The following is a 25,429-nucleotide window of genomic DNA, read 5'->3' on the forward strand; positions in this document are numbered from 1 at the left end:
AAGAGCACCCATGTAGCCTACTGGATAGTCCCATATCAGTCAAAAGACAATGTGTAAATCTGTCAAATGTTTGTGCTGAGAGCCACAAATGATGAGGGAGGAGGCTGTAGGGAACAGGACAATTGTAAGTTACAGAAAGCTGAGCAAAGAGTTTATAAAATTCCCCAAATACAGCTTTCCACAAAGAAATAAAAACCACCACATCCACTTTTGGCTGCAATGTTTTTTAATGGAAAAGACTAATCAACACTTCACAAATATTTATTAGTATTAACTAAATTGGGATTCTGTGAAAAGCAAATGAACACACACCCAGAAAGTTTAAAGGGCATAATGAATTGAATATGAAGTTAGCACTCATTGACTAAGGTTAAAAGGATTATAAAGGTGAGTTGCACATCAGACATCATTAAATTCAACTGCTAATTAAAATAGGTTATCACTGGAGTTAGTCATAGTGCAGTCTTTCCATGCAGCAACAGGCAATATGGTCAGGTAAAAACTGAAGTTCAAAAACACTCTGATTTCAGTAGACGACAAACTATTAAATGAAAAGGTCTTAAGTGGTCTGCTAATCTAAAGCCCTTATAGAGTCTATTTTCAGTGTGCAACGGGCCAAGATTTTTTAAAAGCATCAGTTCACAGGCTAATCTGTACACAGTTATACCACACATGAATACTTTCATACTGTGTAGCACCAGGCAAGTGGTATTAAGTTTCAATCTTTCTAACAAGATTTTCTTTCTGCACTGAAAAGTTGAGGCCGTTTTTACTCCAAACAAGCTTTAAGAAAACATTATCTAAAAATCATCAGGAAAAAGTTAATGAAAATGAACAGGGGAAATTAACTGTGCAGATATTTAATAACTTCGCTAATTCTTCATGCAAGTTAGCAAACCTACTGCCCAATGGCACGTTGTACGCCAATGGCTTCAGACAATGTATGCACTGTTTCAGAAGGGTTTAAATAAAATGTTGTATACTAGAGGAAGTATATTCATGCTATGTACATTGCTACAGCGATCAAAAGGAATCTCACCCCACTCCCCAACTCTGATATCAAGGTGATAGTTACCTTAACTATTGAAAAGGTGATGGGATCCATGCAGGCCACCCGCTGGAAAACACACTGAACAGGATTACATCCTACTTGGAGGCTCTCAAGCATCCAAAATTCCATTTTTGTTAAGCATTCTGAGATGTTTCCATTTATGATTATATTTGTCTGTGAACCAGCTAAGGAAACATGACTACCGGCAGTTTAAGTTAACTGCCAATTAGTCTAAAAACAATAGACATCTTTGCATCACTATTACATTTTGTTGTACACCAAATTGTTTCAGTAAAATTGTAATTGTTACCTCATCAAATGCTGGGCACCTACTAGCTTCAGAGTCTATCAATTCACAAAGACTAAACAGCACTGAAAAGACTTTCAGTTCAAAAGCAATTTAAAAAGATCTGGGCCAAATCTGTCTCAGTTCTCAGTAGCTGAAGATGTCATTCACTGACAGGAAGGTCTTCCTTTAAAAACACATCTAACAGTTCTCATCATGTGTCAGGCCAAAAAAAGTATATTTCTTTCAAAAACTAGAATATATTTGACAGCCTTGGGCTGACCTGTATATAGGACGCATGCAACAACTGCCATCCTTCAAAAGTTAACAAAAAATTGCTTCCACCTAAGGAATAAGCTATTTTAAAAAAGATGGAATCCTTCTCAAAATAAAGTTCTAGAATATGAAGGGCAATCTTTTGGGTAAGAAAACTACAACATTATATAGTACAGTCCAAGCACCAGAGATGCATATTTCACAGCAAAGACATTTCATTTTACAATTGCTCTGAGCTTCAACATGCTTCAAGTGACAACCCATAATAGAAGCTTCACATAGGCCCATGAAAGATACAATCTTACAAATGCCTATTGTGTCAGTGTGCTTATATTCAGCCTGCACTCAGGAGTATTTATAACACAAAGGCATTTTCTGCATCATAACTCAATTACATATAAATATAGTTTGTCTTTTAGCTAAACATTTGGAAGAAAGAAAAAGCAGACTAGTCAGACAAACACAATGATTCAGCAGACTGCAATGACATAGTATGTTTGTGTGGCAATCAGCAGGAAGATGACGTGGTTCTAATGCTTCAGGTTCTTCACTTCTAGAACAAAACAATTCAGAATACAGCGTTATTTTATTTTGCTCTTTGGTAAAGGAGAAAGTAACACTCTGTGAGAGAAGCATGAACAAAAGAGATGTTGAAAATGCTTCACATAAAGATACTGCTTCTGGGGCTAAGTTTCTTGGTTCTGGTGGGTTTGCTGTTCCTTTGCCAGTAATGGAGCTTTCCAGGAGGTTAAAAACAGTGTGTTCATCTGTCAAATCCCAAATATAGGACATATGACAGACACCCCCAACATGATGCATACAAATTAAGAAAATCCCAAATTAGAGTGTAATTTACCATAAGCCATACAAAGAGTCAATATTTAATATCAATTTATTTAACAGTGGGAATGATTCCCTCAATCTCCCCTGACAGAAGAGGATAAGGGAAAGAACAATGGAGGACCAGGACGGGTGGGAATGGAGAAGAGGGAATAGGTTGAGCTGCTAAAAATAGATATAAAAAGCAAATCATATGTTGCTTTTAACATTTAAATGTAGATATCTTCAAGGATTATAGAATGCACACCTGTGTTTATTAGCAATGCATTTGTGTAACTGATTAATCTTACCTGTAAAGTGGTCTGGTACAGCCACTTTTCTCTATCTCCATTCAGTTTCATACAAGCAAAAAGATCACAAACTGTAGGAAGGCCATAGTCCTGAAAAAGGGAATGTCCTTAACAATTATGTCCAAAATACATCTAAGTTAGTTTTCCTATGGGTCTGCAATCTTTTAAAGGGGTCAGATCAAAGAAAGGTAAATCTAATATTTCTTATGAGATGAATCTTGGCTACATTCGCTTTATGAAGTTAGTTGGATTTCAATACCGAGATCTGTTTTATTTCAGCACTTTTAAAATAGTGGTTGAGCATTGAGGAGACAAGATTTTTTTAGAAAAAAATCTGAGTTTGGTGTAAACACAGGGCAAGAAGCAATACTGGTAATTATACCGTCTTAACACATTATCTAGGAATAAACATTAAAGACTATGCTCACTTGTGCCTTCTTGCGTAGCAGCCATTTATCTTCCACTGGAGGCTGGTTGACAGTTTCTATATTCTTTGAAGACAACACCCAACTGTTGACATGCAGAGGAAGGTGGAATGGGGCCATGTGGTCTAGAAAGGGACTCTTGAAGCTAACTTCTGCTTTCTCCCGGGTTGCCTTTTCTTCTGTGCTTGCTGCTTTGAGCTCTGATTTGGCTAGCCAGGTTGTCAATGGACTCTCAAACAATGCTTTTAGAGGTTCTACAACCTTCACTGAACTATCCAATTTCACTGTGGTAGTAGCTGACTCCTCTGGAAGTTGCCTGGAGGGATGAAGCCAGATGTTGACAGCAGATTTAGGCTTCTCAGGCTCAGGGTTCACCACCGGTATCTGGCTTACTGGCATGCCATTTTTATCCTTCCCCTCTTTCTTCAGGAGCCACTTACAGAGAGCTTCCTTTTCACAGCTGTCATCACACACACACTCTGAAAAGCTAGTGCATGGCTCATTAGCTTTGCACACATCTTCCACTTTAAATGGAGTCTCAGGGTGCTGTAGGAGCCAGATATTGTTGGTAGATACTGTGGGGGGTTTCTTCGCATCCTGATGCTCATTCAGGCACTTAAGATTTCCAAGGTTTTCTATCTCTACACTCTTGGCCTGACTGCCACGACAGTAAGTGCAAGAGTCAGCTTTGGGAAGCCAATCATTTATGTTATATTCCTCCCTAAAAGGTTGAAACACACATTTCCATTTCTCTTCTGAGACACTACTTCCATTTTCTGGGCCAGAAGGAGTAAGCAGCCAGTCAGAAATGTCCATCTTTTCTTGCTCAAGGAACTCCAATTCATCCACCTTTTCAGTGGAAAAGAAGGAGCAGGTGGTGGAATTGGAGCTCCTGTGCTTATGGGAATCTGTTTTTTCATAAGATTCTTCTCTCTGCTGATTCTGCAGGAGCCAATTTTCCAAATCTTTCAGATTTCCCCAGGCTTCCTCAAAATAACAGACTTTGGAAGAGTTTAAATCCTTAAAATAAAAAATAATAATAAAAAAAAGCTGTTTGTACAGTGACAGCTCAGAATATTTTGAGAATCAAGCAAGATGTAACAAGGGTAGGGCAGAGATGCAAGAAAAGTATAATGGATCTGGCTCCCCACCCTTTCAAATTCAACTGCAGCATACCACCACATTCCTCTTTAATACGTGAAGAGCTTACCTGGCTGGTCTCTGGCACATGCTTTTTCATTAGCCAGTCCTCAGGGTTGATGCTGGGAACATATGGAGCCTGGCGAATGCTAGCAGACTTGCTTCCAAGTAGCCAGTCACTGAGTGGGGAACTCAACGTCCCAGACAATTGTTTCTGCTAAAAAAGAATGTATGGTCTCCAGGTTATAAACATAACTATTTCATTGTGGAGGCAATCTACAGAGAATCTTAGGATGTACAGTGTGTCCAATGTGTACCATTTGTTAATATTTATTAACCAAAACAAGAATCACAGAAGTCCCTTCTCACACCATCATCACAAAAGCCTCACACTCATCTATGTGGCAAAAAACCAGCTTACTGCTGTGTGGTTTGCTTTTCCAGTTGTTTCTAATTATCTAGAAACTAGATTGAAAAAAGTTAAATGTGTACAATTAATCTGTATGACCCATGACCCACAGGAGTTCTGGATCTTGTGATCACTGCAGCCCTTTTGACTGTATAGTCTCTCCATCTACATGAAAAATACCTCAAACTTAGCTGCATCTCTGTGCTGGACCCAGCATGGTGCCTCCCAGATGAACTATTGCAATACAACTGGAACAGTTTCAAATCCCTGTCTGGCACTCTTAGGACTCATTTCCATTTATCCTCTAGTATTTGGACTAGAAGAGCCAAGCTGGAGCTGCCCCATTCCATCCCCAGGGACAAATTAACTCAAGTTCATAGTCAAGGAGCTGATGTAAGGGAAGATGGCAAAAGGAATCTAGAACATCCACCCAACAGGCATTTCATTGTGACATACAGCTTGCCACGTTGTTACTGAATACTCAAACAGCAATACCTTAACAGCTGCCATGAAAATTACCAGTTAGGAAAGCGGATAGATAGCAAGGTTATGCTTATACTACCTTTAATCAAATCCTATTTTCAGAAGACAAATATTCATTTTACCTGTTCATGTTGGGCCAGCGTGCAGTTCTGCACTGACATCCAAGGGGAAGCATTTTCTGTCTCAGGAGTTTGCTATAAAAAAAAAAGATGAATAATCACTTTCCTCATTTTTAAAACTCAACTCTAATTAAAAGAAAACAAACGTTTAAACATTAAGACTAAAATGAAGCAGCATTAAAAGCACAGTTACAATTGGTAAACTCCTTTTATATCCTTGTAACTCAAGGTTACTGAATTTTTTTTTTTTTTTTTAAAAGGGGGCCCTTCAAAATCAAGATGTTATGGCAAATTTCAGTCTAGAGCAATTAAGCAGAATTATTTCTGCTTTTATAAAAGTAAATGCTCCCAGAGGCTGGGGCATGTACCTTTTTCACCAATATTGCCTACAACTGGCATCCACTAAAGTCAATCCCCACATTAAATTCCAACTACTACAACAAAGAGCAAGAATACATACCCGCCACCCTCCACCCCACCCTAACTTTCCAATCAACCTCTGCCAAAAACACATATGTAAAGTTTTCCGCAGCAGCTGAGGAGATATTTTTGAAACGGATTTCTTGACAAATCATCTATAGCTTGGGTTTTGTTGTTACTGAATATAAATATAACATCCCACCAAGGTGATCATAATCTATCTGATCAGGGAGTTCTAGACTTTTTGAAGTTGAAAAAAATTGCTATATGCAATATTAAATTATGTGCCTAAAGCTGTAATAAAACATACACAAATATTTTATTTCAACTAGAGATTTAAAAACCCAGTTGAATAAATTATCAGGGATCTGCAGACATTTTCTCCCCTTAAAAATATCTGAATCAAGTATTTTCAACAGTGATCCTACTATAAAAGCCTTGGTACTCACCATTGTTTTAATTGAGCCAAAGGACGTGATGGCCTGGCGAAGAAAAGATGCATCAGCCTCAAAGATCAGGTTGGAAGACTCTTCTGGTTTGAGGGTCAGACTGCCCAGTCTAAAAGAATTAAGGAGATCTTTAATAAAAATTAAAGTTTACGCATAAGTTCAGTTAAATGCTTCACTAGCTTTAAGCTTATAAAACTGAGCCAATATTTGTATAAAGGCTTTTAATTGGCTCTGTTGCAAACAGCCAAAAATCTGAACTAATTTGAATTTATTTAGCTTTTTACACAAAAATAAAAAGATATGTCCATCCAAGGCTCTATGCAGTAAAAACAGAAAAAAATGAAATATCCAGCAAAACAGCAAACTCCTCTCCTCACTTACTCTTCCTCCCAAATCAAATGACATCAAACCTTAACCTCTGTAGTAACCTGCACAAATAGTTATGATTGCATTACCATTTATGGTATCCTGACTTCTCTTTAAAGGATCGATTTAAAAATCTTCCACTGAGATTTTCAAAGCAGTCCTGCGTATTTAGCTATACTCATCTTCTATCCTAGACTGTTTTGAAATCTCACCATTAATTTTTTTTAGCAATTTAGCTGAAAATAGCTCATAGTAAAGTATTATACATACTTCAGAAAAGCTAACTATGTAGAAGAGATGGTCTACAGACAATTATGACCAGAGTTTAAATTCAGTGTAAAGTCAAAATGAATAGCACTCATTTATTCAGATCATGTAATATTTTTACCTCTCCAGGCACAAAGAAATCTGATTGACTACGTCATTGCTATGGGGGTGTTCCAGTTGGCGGATAAGACAATTGAACTGTCCCAGCAACTATATGAAAAATATAAAACAATATTATTGCCTTAGCTCCAGTAAAGGCATCACATGTTCAAATTCACATTCTTATACATGACACAGGATATACCTGTTCAAGATTTGTACTTTACAGTGAATACATACTAGCAAGACCAGTGTATTTGAAAGGGCCAATATAGCTAAATTGAGTTAAACATACACATCTTACCCAGTAGAGTTGGTGTGTTTGCTGTTGCAAGGTCTCTTCTTTGAGCTGTTGAATGAGATCTACCTGTTCAAGCAGCCAAACTTCACGACTGCGCAGACATTCCATATGACGACTTATGCAGCTGTGAATCTGAGCTTTGACCTGCAAGATAAATACCAGCTCCATTTAGTATTTCTAGGATGTCTGTTGAGTAGTTCAAACCAGAGCATGCCCAATGTTTCGTGGGGGGGAGAGATGAAACCACCCACTGAAATTACATACTAATATTTTTGTACTAATTGTAATCACCTCAAACCATATTATCAGTTTATTAAAACAGCCGTACTACTAAATATTATTTGTAGCACCTTTATATCTTTCACTTTAAAGAAGTTATTTCCAGTAGTATAAATAGTTAATCACTAAAAAAATCCCACTACAAATAAGAAACGATTAACACAAAAAATGTTGAGAAACTGCACTTTTTATTTTGCCAGGTGAGGTTAGCAATACTCAAATGCTTAGGTCTCCTAAGGATTATAATGAGATAATGGTTAGGGCATCTGTCATGAAGATTGAGGAAGTCACGGACTCCATGACTTTCTGCGACCTGACTTTCCGCAACCTTCAGCGCTTCTGCAGCAGCCAGTGTGGCTGACCCTGGGCTGCCCAAGTAGCTGGCTCCAGGGTCAGCTGCTCAGGTAGCTCCGGAGCCAGCCACACCAGCCGCTGCTGGAGTGGCTCTGCAGCCAGCCGCTTAGGAAGCCCTGCAGCAAGCCCTGTGCGGCTGGCCCCAGGGACCACCTGAGCAGGGGCCCATGTGGCTGGCATAGGTGCTGCTAGCCCGCCTCCCAAGGCTCCCTCCCCCCCCCCATTTAGTCAGGGGTATTTATAGCATGGACAGGTCACAGGCCATGAACTTTTGTTCATGGCCTGTGACTGGTCCATGACTTTTACTAAAAATACCCATGACTAAATTATAGCCTTAATAATGGTGCTTCTAGGACAGATTTCAGTTTATTATCTCAGAACACCAAGTATCTTGTAGAACTACCAACCAAAACCGGCAAAAAGTTAGACTTCTAAAAAGTACATTTTAAATACCTCTCTCCAGTTCACTTTAATTTGTTGTTCAGCCTTGAGAATTCCAGCAATAGCTGTCTCCAAGTCTTTCTTAGCTTGAAGGCACTTTACAAGGGGCTCCTTACTGCAGGAGTTTCCACTCCTATCCTGCGGTGGGCTCATTCTTGATAGTGTTCCTAAACCACAAGGAAATTTTGTTTTAACAATAGTGAAACTTAAGTATTTCCAAAAGTCCCTGGAAGGATAAGAATGAGGAGGGCATATTCTGAACAGTCATCTGCATCTGCTACCTCAGTAATATTAATTTGTTACTGAAAACACATTTGAAATGTAACTTTTCCAAAGGTCAAGATGCCTAATACTAAAAAAAACTGCTATAAGAAAGTAATGTCCAGTAAGTTGTACACCTCTGTGGACAGCGTGTCTGAATATAACAATCTTTGCCTTGGTTGTCCTCTTGGTTTACTTTTGGTACACAGTAATTTGCAATATCTGATGTGCTACAGAAAACAAATTGTCTGGAAAAATATTAACGAGGAGGTCACATCGAGATCTTGAGATTCTTCAGGGTAATTTTTCAGCACAGTAATTTATCCACACTAACAATATAAAAAGAAGATATACTGTTCTGCTAAATATCAACATACCGAAAACTTCCCCATTAGATTTCTGTTTTCCAATGCTTTTAAACTTTTTTCTAGCTAAGGAAGACATGGAGGATGGGAGAGGTCCCAGAGGACTGGAGAAGGGAAAATATACTACCTATCTTTAAAAAAGGGAACAAAGACGACACGGGGGCTTATAAACCCATCAGCCTAACTTTGATACCTGGAAAGATACTCAAATTATTAAATAATTAATTTGTAAACACCCAGAGGATAATAGCGTTATAAGGAATAGCCAGCATGGATTTGTCAAGAACAAATCGTGCCAAACCAACCTAATTTCCTTCTTTGACAGGGTTACTGGCCTAGAAGGAAGGGGCGAAACTGTAGACTTGATAAAGCTTGACTGTAGTAAGGATTTTGACAGTCACACACGACATTCTCATATGCTAGCTAGATAAATGTGGTCTACATGAAATTACTATAAGATGGGTGTATAACTAATTGAAAGACCATAGTCAAGAAATAATTATCAATGGTTCGCTGTAAAACTGGGAGGACTTATCTATTGGGGACCTGCAGGGCTCTATCCTCAGTCCGATACTATTCAATACTTTCATTAACAATATAGATAATGGAGTGGAGTATGCTTTTAAAATTTACAGACGACACCGAAGCGAGAGGGTTCACAAGCACTTTGGAAGACCAGAATTTGGAAGGACTGTGACAAATTGGAGAATTAGTCGGAAATGAACAAGACGAAATTCAATAAATGCAAAGTACTATACTTAGGAAGGAAATATTAAATGCAGATACAAAATGGGGAATGACTGGCTAGGCAGAAAAGAAAAAGACCTGGGGGTTTTAGAGGATCACAAGTTAAATATGAGTAAGGCTACGATTTTGCCATGGACATTTTTAGTAAAAGTCAGGGACAGGTCACGGGCAATTAAAAATTCATGGAAACCTGTCCCTGAAACTGTCCATGACAAGAAGTGGGAGGGAGGAGGGTCCAGCACCCTGCCCTGCTGTGGCTGCAGCCCCTGCCTCGTGGCTGGGAGGACCCTCATCTGTGGCAGCTGGGGAGCTGCAGGGGATCCCCTGCTGGTTGCAGAGGCTAGGGAGCTGCACAGGTCCCCTGCATCTGTGGCGGCTGGGGAACTGCAGAGATCCGCTGTCACTTGCAGTGGCTAGGGAGCTGACAGGGTACTCCTGCCCATGGGACTGGGAGCTGACGGGGATTCCCCCGGCGGCTGCTGGTAGTGGCAGGGGTACCCCGCAGCTTCCGGACACCACAGGAGATGGGGGATACCCTGCAGCTCCCAGCAGCTACAGGCTGAAGTCACGGATGTCAGCAGAAGTCACAGATTCCGTGACTTCCGCAATCTCCATGATCAAATCGTAGCCTTAAATATGAGCCAACATGAGGCTGTTGCAAAAAAAGGCTAATATAACTCTGAAATGCAGTGTTGTATGCAAGACACAGAAGGTAACTGTGCACTCTACTTGGCACAGGTGAGGCTTCAGCTGGAGTAACGTGTCCAGTTCTGGGCGAAACACTTTATATAAGACCCTTCGTGTTTTTGGGGATAGGAGTAGGAAACTTTCTGTCACTGGTGGAGCCGAACCTATGTTTGCAGCATTAGGGAATTTTTAGAAAACGCTGTACTCTGGAGAGGCCAAATTTAGAACAAGAGCTAACAGATTCTTCAGAGATGTGCTATAAAACATGAGATTCACTTAAATGACTATCAGAAGAGTGCAGCATCTCTGGTTTACGAAAAATGGTCAAGTCTAGGCTGAGCTTAGGCAGGAAATGTTAGCTAAACCCAACTACATCCTACCTTTTTGCTAGTCAGGACAACCCTAAATGAGGCACAGAACTACTCTGAAAGGTACGATTTATTTATTTTTTTCCCCATTCACAACAGTTATCACAGTGAGAATTTAGTTTGGTTGAAAGACTGAACTACACTGCTTCCAATACACTTTTTTTAAAAGTAAGACTAGTTTCCTCTTCCTATCCCCAAAACACAAAGAGTCTTACACAGGGTGGATAAAAGCCAATGATTTTTAAAAAAATAAAAATTAAAAAAAAAAAAAAAAAAGGAAAAAACCTATCTAAAGATAGTTTTAATTAAGATACGTTATAGCTCAAAGATATCTCATCATGGAATAGGGATTATAAATTCTAATTCTATAGTATGAGACAATATATTCATGCAATGTTTAAGAAAAGTTTTGTAAATCAGTTCCAATAGTTCATAGATTACGGACCCAATCTTATGGGATTCCAGGGGCTTCTGTATAGATTATTTTGGTTAATCTTTCTATCTACCCAATGGGACTCTGTGCTCAGTCTAGAAGATACCATCAGAGATGCTCAGTTTTGCACTTCTCAAACTGTGGATTTGTGTCTCCAGAGATAATAATTCTTGTTAACAGTAAGATGTTATTTATGTTTTTAAATAACTAAATAATATATAGAGGTGAGAAACAACAGACCTCAACCCTACTGTCCCTCTGCAAATTTGTGTACACAGAGTCAATCCCTTACCTCTCTCTAAAAGTGCAAAGTTTCAAAAAGTTCAACGAATAGAAGATTGTTGGGGGGGTGGAATAGATCTGGACAAGGGAGAAGTCTGAAGATAAATGTGAGAAGGGAGGTACAGGCAGTAGAAACAAAAGTGAAACCGTTTGAGCAGCATATTCCAGAAGTCTTGAGGTCTTTCTGAGTGTAGCCTTCATTGATTTGAGATCTACCATACCATTCTTTCACTAGAAGGAAAAATCTATAATGGCATCAGGCTGTAAAAGAGACCCAGTTTGGGAATATTTTAATGAAGTTTCTCTACCTGTGGGTAAGACAGGCATGTGTGCAAAATGCAAATAGTGCAACAAAGTAATGCAAGGCCTGGTTGAATGAAACAACATCATGAGAAGTGGTCCTTCTCAGGAGGAAGCTGCGTTGAACATTATGAAAGGAACATGTCTGAACATGCAGGATTTTCAGGTTTGTACACTTTCTTATTTCATACTTCTTTCTTAAGGACTGCCTGCCTTCATTTTGGACTATTCTTCTGGAATTCTCATGTTTGAGCAAAAAAAAAAAAAAAAAAAAAAAAAAAAAGTTGTTACTCTATGATACTATCATTTTAGATACAGTTATGACAAAAAAAATAGCTGAAATAGGCAGATCTTCCTTTTACAATTTCACCTTTAAAGTAGTACTGAGCGTCAGTGAATGCAATGAGTAATACTAAATGAACAGTATAGTAATAATTAAATAACCGCATTGACTTATTTTGTTTAGGAGAATCCATCCTCAACATAAAGGATTCTGAAGACTACCACCTTCAAGATCACCATCCTTTTCTATAGTTTCAGAGTTATCTGCTAATGATAGTGTTTCAGTAACATAACATATGTCACATAGCCACAGTACATCACCTGTAGCAAAAAGAAAAAAAAATCTCCATCATCCAGAAACAACTATAGATAAGTTTGTGATAAAAACCAGCAGATTTACAAAAATAGGTAATAGATGAAAAAAATTGTCCAGTTTGTTTATGCAACAAACTCTCCTTTCCGTATGACTGAAAATCCACACTTCATTAATATGGTTCAGCCATTAAGACCAGGATACAGTCCACCCAACAGAGCAGATGTCGCAGATAAATTGCTGGATAAAATGTATGAAAAAGAAATTGAGCAGTGTGTAAAAGGTATAGGTGAGTAAAATTGTTAACCTTAGTCTTGATGGGTGGAGCAACATCCACAATGATCCTGTTGTATATGCTTGTGTGACAACAGAAGAAGGGAAAGTAAGTCTGCCTTATAGAAACAACTAATACATCAGGAAATGCACACACAGCAGAATACTTACAATAAGTAGCAGTAAAAGCTGTAACGATCTGGAAAAAAATTCAAATGTCTAGTATGCAGCTTGGTCACAGACAATGCTGCAAATGTATCCAAGATGAGATGAAATTATTTAGAAGAGAGTGAAGAGTCCCAAGCTCTGCAGTGCTTATCTGATGCCAAAGATTTCAGTGTTCCAGAAATAAAGACTAATGTTGTTGAAATTGCAAAATACTTCCCTAACAACCACTTTGCAGCAGCTGCTCTGAAAAAAGTGGAGGAACCAAGCTAACTCTTCCACAAAATGTGCAATGGAACTCAGTAGTGGTCTGTTTCCATATCAAGAACTGGCCTAATCTGATGAAAGTTTGTGAACAAAATCGTGAAAATAAATAGATGGCACTGTCAAAGCCGAAGTTCTCAACATTGGGCTTAAAAGAAATGTTGAACACATGCGGAGTACCCTGAAGCCTATTTCTGTACCTTGAACAAAATGCAAGGAAATAACTTTTATTGCCGACGGTGTTGAAATATGGAAGGAACTGAGTAAGATTTTAAAAAGAGAAATATGCAATGACAGAGTTAAATTACAAGCATTAAAAAAGAATAGGACAAGCAGGATCTCCATCTTATTTTCTTGCAAATATTCTTAATACTAGGTACCAGGGTCAAACCTTAACTGCTGAAGAAGAGGAGCTGGCTATGACATGGACATCCAGCAATCATCCCTCCATAATGGCAACTATAAGAAACTTCAGAGCTAAGGGTGAACCATTAAAAAAATATGTGTTTGCTGATGATGTTTTAAAGAAAGTCACACCAGTGAACTGACGGAAGTCACTTAAGTACTTGGATTCAGAAACTGTTGAAGTGATAATCTCACTTTTAAGATTATTCTGCTGATGTAGAAAGAATATTTGCTTCCTTTGGACTAATTCATTCCAAATTTAGAAATCGTTTGGGACCTGAAAAAGCAGGAAAGCTTGTTTTTCTTTTCCAGATTATAAACAAACAGGAAAATGAAGGTGAAGAAGACAGTTAGCTGCAGAAGCCAATATTTTAAGTTTCTCATGTTGACCTGGCCGACAGTTGATTTAATTTTTGATTTTTTTTTAAAAAAAGTTCATTTAACTATTTTAGTTAAAAACAATTTTAACAAAAACAAGCCTGATTTTAAAAAACTTGAATGTTTAACTAAATTCAAAAATTCATATGCTTGTTTTGTTAAATTATTATACGTTTGCTGTTGAAGAAAAAAATCCAGAATGCATAATTTTGTTGCTTTAGTTAAATAAAACAATTTAAATGTCAGTCTGGTGATGTTCTCCTCCTAATACAGCATGGCAAGAAAATCCTCCAAATATTAATGATTAACCTGTTGAATTGGAGATATTTATGAAGTCATTGGGAGGTGAACTATCTGCTTCATTTATATTTGGTAAATGAAATAACCAAACAATCATTCATTTTCTGATATAGCTGTAAAACTAATCTGAAAAGTTTTCAAAATAAATCACTTTAAAAGTGTATACCTTCTAAAAATGAAACCTACATCTCTCTCTGAATTGTGAAGAATATGTATTAAGGTTATAACAACCGACACATATGCACTTTTATAGAGAAATCCATGAGTAAATTGAGTCTTTTAGTGATTTAAATCTAATACACCCTGGTCTTTAGTAATAATGTCACATGAAAATGCAGGTCACCACCATGAATGAAAGAACTAACAGAACAAAAAACAAACACAAATATAAACATTCTACAGAGTGGTGTTGTATGGTGTGTTTGGTTTTCTCCCTATGGAAAAGGGTAGAAGCAACCTTTCATATGTAAAATCAAAGATCACACCACAAGTTGTGAAGTAATTTCACCCAATACCACCTCCTCTTGAGAAACATATGATCGTATTCAGGCTAGAACTAGAAGAGTACTTTAATTCTTTTTTTAAATGTACATAGGTCTCCACCAAATTATTCAGGATGCAGAGGGCTAACCTATCTTGTCTCTATTTTTGCTTGAATATTATATGTTTAAATTCTAATATTAATGCAATTCATTTGCATGTTCAATTTGTAAAACTTTTGTAATCCTTCTTCTTGCTACAGTGATTGAGTCCAAGAGAAGCCTAAGTGCATCATTTCCTTTTAATTTTAAAGTTTAGAGGACACTGCTAAACTTAATTTTTTTTTAACCAACTAATTTTTAAAAAAATAAATTCTGATGCTACCGCCTCTAAATGTGTCCTGACTTTTCTTTTTAAGTTTCTTTTTGAAGAGCTTTCTGCTCCCCTGCTAATATTAAGCAGCACCTTTTGGGTGAGCCAAGAACAAACTAACATGGTAATTCTCTTCCCTTTCCTTTCTTGAATGATCCTGCCTGTTGCTAGGGTAAACTCCCTCTTGAAGAACCTGGAAAAGATTGTGCATGTGAACCCATCTCCCAAGCACTACGTAAGAGCAATCGTGCTACTGCATAAGATGGAAGCATAACTGTAACTGACCAACAAAACAATGACACCGGTTATATATTAAGTGCGGTTAAATGCACTTATAAATCAGTTACAGTAAGCTTACCTATCAATTATGGAAATAGTAGTCACAATTTTTTCAGAAGATAGTATGATTTTTTTAAGTTAATTCTGCAGTGTTATAGTTTGTATAAATAATAGTGAGCTTGAAGAGACTTGGGTGAAAATTACACTGGTTTTGTAATGGTTTTGCATTCGGTAGATGTACAAGTTGCAACATTTTGCAACTTACATATTTTAAAAGAGTAAAATTGACAATAGACTTGCCAGTTTCATGGTTGGCATTCACTGTCAATTTTGCTACCTTTTAGGAAAAAACAGCCAAAGCACTGAAAGGGTTGTAACTGGATCTCCCTGTCTCCCATCAACACCATCTAACTTTCATACACTAAACTGATTTAGTACTCTATGTCCAGAACATTTTGCAAGCACCATATATAGAATCTTTCAAAATATTTTAAAAAACTGAACTACACACACAGTACCAATGAAATGAAACCACCTCTGGAGTGAGCAGCCATTTCATAGCCATAATTCACCACCTTGCCATCATGACCAGTGGCAGAGCTGAAAACTGTAGCACAGGGATGCCTCCTGTATTTTACCAGGAGGCCTGCCTATGTTACAGCTTTCACTTCAATGTCACTCAATTCATCTCTACTCTACAGAGCTACCACCCATCAGAACATTATTATGGGTAATTACAAACTGTGAAGATGCAACTAGTTTACAAAAATGTGGAGTTTTAGGGAATTTCTGGCCAAGGACATTCACAATGAGTGCCACAGGATCTTTAACACCTTCTTGTAGCAGTAAAAGCCTCAGTTTTTAACATTCTCATACAATAACTGCAGTTAATTCTAAAGAATGAAGGGCTGAATTGATTATGCTGGTATTTGAGGGCCCGTCTCCATGGGACACTCAGGAAAGTTAAACCAAAGTTACTAAAGGTGTGAAGGTAATGCACATAAATTAAAGCACATTATCGCTCCCTACCCCCATGCTCTCATTCAAAAGTAAGGTGGCCTTAGTTCACTGTAGCTTAAGCTCTTTCTGATCCAAGTAGCTGTTAAAGATCCAATGGCACGCTTTATAAAAGTTCCTTGCCAAAAATTCCCTAGCTTAAGCTACAGCAAACCAAGGCTACTTTATGCATCCGATGAAGTGAGCTGTAGCTCACGAAAGCTTATGCTCTAATAAATTTGTTAGTCTCTAAGGTGCCACAAGTACTCCTTTTCTCAAGGCTACTTTAGTATGTTATATGGAATATTTTTGCCATTGTCTCAATTGTATACCACAGATACAAAGCCCTGAGTTGTTTTACACATTTTATATTTCAAAACTGTCTAGATTAAAAATTCTAATTGCAATGTCTTTAAATATATGTATAAAAGACTGTTGATATGAAACCAAAAATATTCAGGGAAAAGAGTCTATAATCTTACAACTTGTAAGATGAAAGCCCCTACATTAGCTAAAACTATACCTTCTTCATCCTGCATTTCTATCCAATGATGTATCCGATGAAGTGAGCTGTAGCTCACAAAAGCTTATGCTCTAATAAATTTGTTAGTCGCTAAGGTGCCACAAGTACTCCTTTTCTTTTATCCAATGATGGAAATGGTTCAGCAGTGACTAAGGTTATTAACAAGCTTTTAGTGTTTTCTCTTTCAGCATCCACTGATTCATACAGCTTTCTAGGACTCACCCAAAACCTCTTTGAAACAAAATTGCACTCCTGTTCCAAACACATATCTGCTCAAGAATGCACAGAACAGTTTCTAGTGCAGAGGCAGGAACACATGAATTCTTCATACAAAATAATGCAATTAAATTTTCTGCTAAAAAAAAAAGTCTGAAAACCAAAGACTTTGCTTGTGTCTAAATGATTGTTCCCAGAACTGTTTAACCCTCTCATTATCGTTCTATTCTGAATACAACACAACATACTAACAGGTTTCAGAGTAGCAGCCGTGTTAATCTGTATTCGCAAAAAGAAAAGGAGTACTTGTGGCATCTTAGAGACTAACCAATATATTTGAGCACAAGCTTTTGTGAGCTACAGCTGTAGCTCACGAAAGCTTATGCTCAAATAAATTGGTTAGTCTCTAAGGTGCCACAAGTACTCCTTTTCTTTTAACATATTAACAAAAATTCATGCAATCACAAATCCCTGTGGTAAATATTTTATGCAAATCTTTAAAGCATACACCCATACCGCTGACTTTATGTCACATCCCTGCAGTCTAAAAGCCAAGCCTGCTTGTCCTACCTGTTTACTGTTCGTCTTGTCTTCCCGTACGACGAGCCCCTGCAAATTTATCAGCTGTGAGCACTGAGCAGGCTTTGGAATCTGCCAGCGCAGCTTATTTCCTAAGCCCACCCCTCGAGCCCCACGTGGCCAGGGCAGCCACAGCCGATACTCAGTCTTGCACGTCTTCACAGAGAGGAGGGATTTACGGGTGCACCAAAGGGAAACGCCTGGAAACAATCGTAGCAGCAGAGAGCTCGGAGAAGAGGCCGGATTGCTAATACTGAGAGAGGAGGGACTCAGGGAGGGTTTTCTGTTTAAGATTTAATAAAAGTTTTATTAAAATAAGCTTCTAGAGAAGTGGAGTCTGGTAGGCTCTTTATTTTGCATGGTTGCTGCACAAAAAGAACACAGCTCTGTTGCTGAGCAAGAAAGATGCCTATTCTCTGCCTTGAGACTAACAAATTTATTTGAGCATAAGCTTTCGTGAGCTAGAGGAGACACACCTTACACTTATGGACTTTAATCTTCTAACCTCTGTCCAACAGGACAATGCAAAGGGGAAAGGCCACATTAGGAGTCTAAGAAAACTGGAAGTAGGCACATGTCGGTCTCCAAAAATTCCCTTTCGGAAATTAAAAGATGGAATTTTGTTCACCAAACCTGCACACACAGTTGCTTAGGGCCAAGCATGCAATCTGCGTATGTGGTTTGGCTAACAAATATGGACACATTTTCTCAGAAAGATCTGTAACTTAGCTGTTCAACCAAATCTTCCGAAGTTTACATAAGAGACAATCCGTCCACATCAAAATCTTACTATTCTACTCAGCAAGGACAAAAATTAGCTTGAGATCTGGGACCCTGTCTATATTAAAAGACTGAGATGTTTCCCGTTACAGTACCAATGAATTGTGGTTCTCCTTAAATACCTATCCCAGAATGCAGGCCCACAAATCCTCTTAACAGATGGAGAACTGCTGTAGCAAAATGTAAAGTGTAATCCCTATAATAAGCATTTTTCAGTCTAAAATAGCATGCATTTAATAAAACTTGTTGTCAGCATTCCCCAAAACACAGGTCTTTGTTGTATGCTGTACCTTACAAAACAGAAGCTATACATGGATACAGAAGCTGCAGTAGGCTTAAAACAAGAGAGGAATCTGGAATCACCACCTTAATGAACAACAACAAAAAATGCTTCACATAATGCATTTTGCAAATCTGAAGATTAGATGTGCTCTTTATCTACCCATGCCATTTTGGAATTGTATCAAGTGAACTTGTGTTGCTACACTTCCATTCATACTAACACTGGAATAGTTCAGACTGAACCAGTTATAAGATTTGCTCAGAGTTAATGCAGTAATATCAATACACAACTGAGAAACATTACAAACACTAAAAAAAGAAAAGGAGTACTTGTGGCTCCTTAGAGACTAACAAATTTATTAAATATAAATTTATTAAATAAATTTGTTAGTCTCTAAGGAGCTACAAGTACCCTTTTTCTTTTTGCAGATACAGACTAACACAGCTGCTACTCTGAAACCTATCATTACAAACACTAGTGTGGAAAGTGTTTTAAATGTGTTCTAGATGTTTGAAATGGTTCTTTTCATTGTTGGAAGTCTGTAATGAAGTTGGGACACAAAAGTTCAGCACCCTTCTGAAAGCCTAATTGTGGTTTTATGGCATTTATATTAAAAGTAAAAGTAAATCTTTTTCAGCACCAGAGGGGTAACTGTTGCTTATACTCATTATTAGCATGCAGTGTTGTTGCAGTCATGTCGTACTCCTGGGAGAATTCTGCATCACTTCACACATGCAGAATTCATGTGCCACTCAGATTCCCCCCCCCCCCCCCCCCAGCAGAAAATTCATTCTGCTAAGACGTGCTGCAGTTACATCTTTGGGCCACCAGGGGCCGCTGTGAACCTAAGAACTTGCAGACTGGTCAGACCAAAGGTCCATCTAGGCCAGTATCCTGTCTTCCAGCAGTGGCCAATGTCAGGTGCTTCAGAGGGAATGAACAAATGAGGTACTCATCAAGTGACCCATCCTCTGTCGCCCATTCCCGGCTTCTGACAAACATCCCTGCCTATCCTGGCTAACAGCCACTGATGGAGCTATCCTCCATGAATTTATCTAGTTCTTTTTTGAACCCTGTTATAGTCTTGGCCTTCACAACATCCTCCGGCAAAAAGTTCCACAGGTTGACTGTGCATTATATGAAGAAATACTTCCTTTTGTTTGTTTTAAATCTGCTGTCTATTAATTTCATTTGGTAACCCCTACTTCTTGTGTTAGGAAGTGTCATTTTTTTCCTCTCATAATTTACTTTCTCCACACCAGTCATGATTTTATAGACCTCATCAGATCCCCCCCTTAGCTGTCTCGTTTCCAAGCTGAAAAGTCCCAGTCTTATTTGTCTCTCTTCAGATGGAAGCTGTTCCGTACCCCTCATTATTTTTGTTGCCCTTTTCTGAATCTTCTCCAACTCCAATGTATCATTTTTGAGATGGGGTAACCACATTGGCACGCAGTATTCAAGGTGTGGGCGTACCATGGATTTATAAAGAGGCAATATGATATTTTGTCTTATTAGCTATCCGTTTTTTAATGATCCACAACAATCTTTTTTAACTGCCGCTGCACACTGAATGGATGTTTTAGCAGAACTATCCAAAATAACTCCCATATCTCTTTCTTGAGTGGTAACAGCTAATTTAGACCCCACCGTTTTATACATATAGTTGGGATTATGTTTTCCAATGTGCATTACTTTGCATTTATCAACATTGAATTTCATCTGCTATTTTGTTGCCCAGTCACCCAGTGTGGCACCAAAACAGAGAACAGCCGCTCCTGGGTGGGAGCAGCCCCAGCTGCGGCTAGGGAAGAGCTTTGGCTGCATTCCTAACAGCGCCTGCCCGTGGGGCCAGGTCAGGAGGCATGGGATATGGGACAGAAAGCATGGGGCACATGGAGCTGCTTGGGTGTCACAGACTAGGGTTCAGAAGCACTAGTGGGGGGACAGACTGGGGCAGGGGGTGAATGGGAGTGCAGGGACACATGGAGACAGGTGGAAGAGGGTGGCTTAGTGGGGGTGCAGGAACACATGAGGATGGGGGAAGAGGGTGGCTGACTGAATGAGAGGCTAGGGGTCAGCCAGGGTCTGCATGGAAGAGGCTCCCTAACAATCCCTTCCCTCAACACACTAAAAAAAAACCCTGTTCCATACTTCTCCCACCCACACACCTCCAAGTTCACTCTCAGGCTCCTTCCCAGCAATTACTTCCCTCTCCCTCAGCTCCTCCATTTCCCCAACTCCCAAGTCTTTGCACTGCTTCTGAGGGGTGCAGGAAATACATTTCTGTATTGTAGTTTAAATTAATTATTACTCAAAAGTTCTGTATTAACATGCTTAGTAAGGAATCTATTTGTCAAAAACATTTCCTGAATCTTTTGGTTTTGTCTGTATTGTTACAGACATACTTGCTTACAGGTATTCTGAAAAACTACCAAAATAATTGAAATGTGTGACTATACTGTGTTATTTTGACAAATAAAATATGCCAAATTTTATTGAATTTTAAAATACCGTGCACAGAATTTTTAGGCACAGAATTCCCCCAGGAGTACAGTCTCTCCCAGGACATTAGCAAGACAAGGTGGGTGAGGTAATATTGTTTTTTGGACCAACTTCTGCTGGGGCCAGAGACAAGTTTTTGAGTTTACACAGAGCTTTGGGAAACTTACTCAGGTTTGGGAAATTTACTCAGGTCTGGTCTACACTACCTACCTATACTGGCATAACTATAACACTCAGAGGTGTAAAATATTCACACCCCTGAGAGGTCGGTATAGCTACATTGAACCCCCTCTGTAGACAGCACTGTCAATGGGAGAGATTTCCCCACCAATATAGCTACCGCCAGTCCATTTGGCTGATTCTGTAGCTTGATTTGAGCTGTTTGTTCATGGAGGCCTAAATGGAGATCAGTTTTCCTTTAGTGTGATTTGCAAATGTAATTTTAATTCTATCACCATAGCAATATGCTGATTGCCCCTCAATAACCAAGTTAAATGGAAAAAATTGCCCATTAAATGAAAGCTCTTTGCAGATTCCCCCTATGTCTGTCCCTGTTATAGCCATTTCTGTTCCAACATGATATCCAGCAATCATTCCATCACTTCAAGGCTATTCTATAATCCCACTGAAGTACGTAATATGAGGCACATTCCCTTGAAAAAAGTCATGCCATATATTAACGTTGCCTATATTTTATACTTTTAGAATGTTAAAAAAAAAAAAAGGCTTTCAGAGAAAAAAAACATGCAGTATGTCAAAAGAAATAACTATGGGGAGTTCCACAACATGATGCATGGTGGGTTGTCACAATGCAGGAGATATGATGAGGACGGACACAATAGGACCTGAAATAAAAACTAACTTTTTAGGTGAGAAGTGAAGTGGTGCATAACCCTTAACCTGGTTACAGGGGGAGGCATTCAAGATATAGTTAAAATTATTGGAATGTAACATATTTCCATTGTTAGTGACCTTACAAGGAAAATCCAAATGTTCTTCCCGTTAATACTGCTTCCATAGTCATCTTCTTTGTCACCACTCCCTACTCCAGCCCTGCTCTCCTAATTATGCTTCTCTTGGTACTATACTTCCATAAGTACCTCTCTGTCTTCTCCCATGCTATCCCCGAGACCTGGAATGTACCCCCACATTTGTTTTCACTACAGCCTCCCTCTCGCCTTTCAAAAACCACATCAGACAGCTACTTATTTTGACCCTCCCTTCAAATCTAAGCACTTCTGTAACCTACCTGCAATTTTTTAAGAATTCTTCCGTATTATGTCTTACCTAGCCTGGAGTTAAATTCTTTGCAGAGCACTATGCACCTATGGCACTGTATTAAAAAGCAAATTTATAATCACTACAGATAATTCCCAAAATGCTCAAGTCCCAGTGACTCAGGCTTGGCCTACACTTAAAAGATCAAAATAGCTGCCAGGGATGTGAAAAAACCACACACCTGACCACACAGCTATGCAGTCCTAACTCCCAAACGTAGACAGCTATGTCAACAGAAGTCCATGGACCCAGTCACCATCTACTGAGGAGCCTACACCAATAGAAAACCCCTTTGGTCAGCATAGCATGTCTCCACACTATAGTACAGGGTTGTGCTGGCATACCTACACTGACACAGCTAAAATTTTGCCCGAAATCTAATTAACAAACGTAAGCCAAAAAAGATTTTTGATCATGCTCAAATATATTTACCAAGAACACATGATAAAGAATGCTACTATCTTTATGTATGATTGTGTAGGTTAGGATGCAGGAAATATTTCACTATTTGAACACAAAGAAAATCACATTTTCAAAACCGTTTAATTTAATGAGGTTCAGTGCCACCCATAATAAACTGTAAGATAAATTATTAAACCAACAAGGCTGCTGATTCTTAATTTTTAAAATATTTTTTTTAATTGACAGTGTAGCTCAGAGTAAACCAACTAGTGCTTTCATATTGTACACCCATCACTTTGTTTATTATTCTTTATTAGTGCATCAAATAGAGAATTGTTTTGTTTAGTCTGTTTGGCAAATGGTACCTTTTAAAAGAACAGTCATATTTGCAATCATTGCACTTCCTTACATTTGCAAAGACGTGGGTACAAAACTGACAGGCTCCTTTTATGTAGATCAGTGGTTCTCAATCAGGGGTACACAGAGGTCTTCCAAGGGGTACATCAACTCAACTAGGTATTTGCAAAAAGAAAAGGAGTACTTGTGGCACCTTAGAGACTAACAAATTTATTAGCCTAGCTTTACACCAGGCTACATAAAACGCACCGGCAAAGTCAGTACAAACTAAAAACTTCAGACTTGTTTATATAGCTCTATACACTATACATTGAAATTCAAGTACAATGTTTATATTTTATCGATTTTATAACTATACCGTAACAATGAGAAAGTCAACAATTTTTCAGTAATAGTCAGCTGTGACACTTGTGTTTTCAACGTCCGATTTTGTAAGCAAGTAATTTTTAAGTGGGATGAAACTTGGGGGTACGCAAGACAAATCAGACTCCTGAAAGGGGTACAGTAGCCTGGACAGGCTGAGAACCACGGATGTAGATTGTGGTAGCCCCCAGCACATGCTCCTCAAATAGAGGAAACCCATCTGTCGGCGCCGTCCCAAAGTCCTCCCCACCTCCCGCACCCGCCGCTTACGCTCCCCCCGCGCCGCCCCACTCCGCTCTCTGCACCTGGCAGCCTCTCCCCGCCCCCGCAGTACAGGCAGCATCTCTCCTCCCGTCTGCCTGCCCGGCTACCCCGGCCGCCTTGCAGGACTGACTGTCACCCCGCCGGCACGCAGCCCCCGCCCGCCCGCCCGCCCGTTACCGGCGCGGGAAAGCCACGTACGGCCAGGCCGGAGCGGGAGCGGCGCCACCCCCCCGGCGCACACGGGGACTGAGCCCGGCCGGCCTGGGCACGAGGCGGATCCTCGGCTCTAGCCGAGCACAAGCCGGCGGGGGTTCCCCAGCGGGCGGGCGAGCGCAGGCGGGGCGTCCGCGCGCGCACTCGCACGGCGGAGGGGTGCCGTGTCCCGGTGCGCTCCGCACTTACCGGGCTGGGGGGCGGGGAGGGTTCTAGAGACGCCGCGGTTTGACCTCACGGGCTGCAGGCCCGGCGCAAAAGGGGAGAGAGGGAACTAACGGCTCCTCTCGCGAGAGCTGTGCCCGTCGTAAAGCCTCGCGTGGAGCGCTCGGCGTGTACTGACCCGGCGCGGCAGAGAGGCGCCACTACGCACGCGTGCAACTTGCCAGCCCGAGTTCCCGGCTACGCTAGAACGGGGTCTGCGCATGCGTAAAACCCCTTTCCCCCCCTCCCCCCCCCGCCTCGTTACCGGCGCGGGAGCGGGCTGGCCGAGGAGGGAGGCCTGCAGCGGGGCAGGTAGCAGCGAGACTGACCGAATCCCAGGCTGGGGCCTCATGGAGGGGTCGGGTCCCGCTGGCCTGGCAGCGCAGCGGGGGTGCGATCGCGGCGCCCGTGGGCTAGAAACATCTGGTTTTTTCTTTGCGTGAGACCCTCAGTTTTCACGAATCACGGGACTCCCGCGGCTGGGTCTTCAGGACCCCCCCCTCCCCCGCTGGCATGAGACGAGCTAGTAACCCTACCCACTTTCATACACCGGTTGGGGGGGGGGGTCAAAAGAATGCCTTGTCAGGTTGTCAGTAGCCAAAAAAAGAAAGAAAAATCCCCCCGCTGGGCCCCAGGGATCCTGGCATATCGGACAAAAATGGAACCGGCAGCAGTGACCAGGAGAAAGTGATGAAGACATTTCTAGGCTAACGCTGCTTTTGCTAAGGCAGGGCTGGCAGGTGGCACAGATCTCATTTGACTGCCCCATCATGTTTGTCCGCAAGATCCTGGCTGAATTGTGGGTGAGAGCTGTAGCCCTCTCACCTCTAAAACTTGCTATTGTGCATAGCATCTGACTGAGCCTCTGGGGCTGAGGGAGGGGGACCTGAGAAGGGATGGGGTGAGCTGCAATGAGTGTGGGGGAGAGGGGAGCAGGTGGCCCAGCCCTAAAGACAGCTCCCAAACCACAGCAAGTCTGGTCTAAGGCAGAACTGTCAGGCTGTCTCAAAGGAGGCCACAGCTTGAGGCAGAGAACCCTATGGCCACTTACTTACTAGTGCCTAGCCTCCCCAGCTACCCATCAGCACCAAACCTCCCTTCCCATTCAGCATAGTCCAACTATAAGCACCCAGCCTAGCCTCCCCAGCTACCCATCAGCACCAAACCTCCCTTCCCATTCAGCATAGTCCAACTATAAGCACCCAGCCTAGCCTCCCCAG

General features: G+C 40.3%; 1 protein-coding gene across 3 annotated transcripts; it reads right to left on the reverse strand.

Moving 5' to 3' along the window:
- Nucleotides 1-208: 208 nt before the first annotated feature.
- NCOA4 (nuclear receptor coactivator 4) lies at nt 209-24,355 on the reverse strand. Of its 3 annotated transcripts, none has more exons than XM_038408848.2 (10): nt 24,195-24,355; nt 8,308-8,462; nt 7,225-7,365; nt 6,943-7,031; nt 6,189-6,297; nt 5,323-5,394; nt 4,379-4,525; nt 3,172-4,188; nt 2,744-2,833; nt 209-2,166 (listed from the first exon to the last, which is right to left on the reverse strand). In XM_038408848.2, exons 2-10 carry the CDS (start codon nt 8,446-8,448, stop codon nt 2,161-2,163), a joined length of 1,812 nt encoding a protein of 603 aa, XP_038264776.1. In that variant the 5' UTR covers nt 8,449-8,462; nt 24,195-24,355; the 3' UTR covers nt 209-2,160. The 3 variants fall into 3 exon arrangements, with proteins under 3 accessions (XP_038264776.1, XP_043374848.1, XP_038264775.1); XM_043518913.1 differs by having other exon boundaries at nt 4,379-4,522; nt 24,195-24,274; XM_038408847.2 differs by lacking the exon at nt 24,195-24,355 and adding an exon at nt 17,555-17,692.
- Nucleotides 24,356-25,429: the final 1,074 nt, after the last annotated feature.

This window comes from Dermochelys coriacea, chromosome 7, assembly GCF_009764565.3.
Source record: "Dermochelys coriacea isolate rDerCor1 chromosome 7, rDerCor1.pri.v4, whole genome shotgun sequence".
NCBI lineage: Eukaryota > Metazoa > Chordata > Testudines > Dermochelyidae > Dermochelys > Dermochelys coriacea.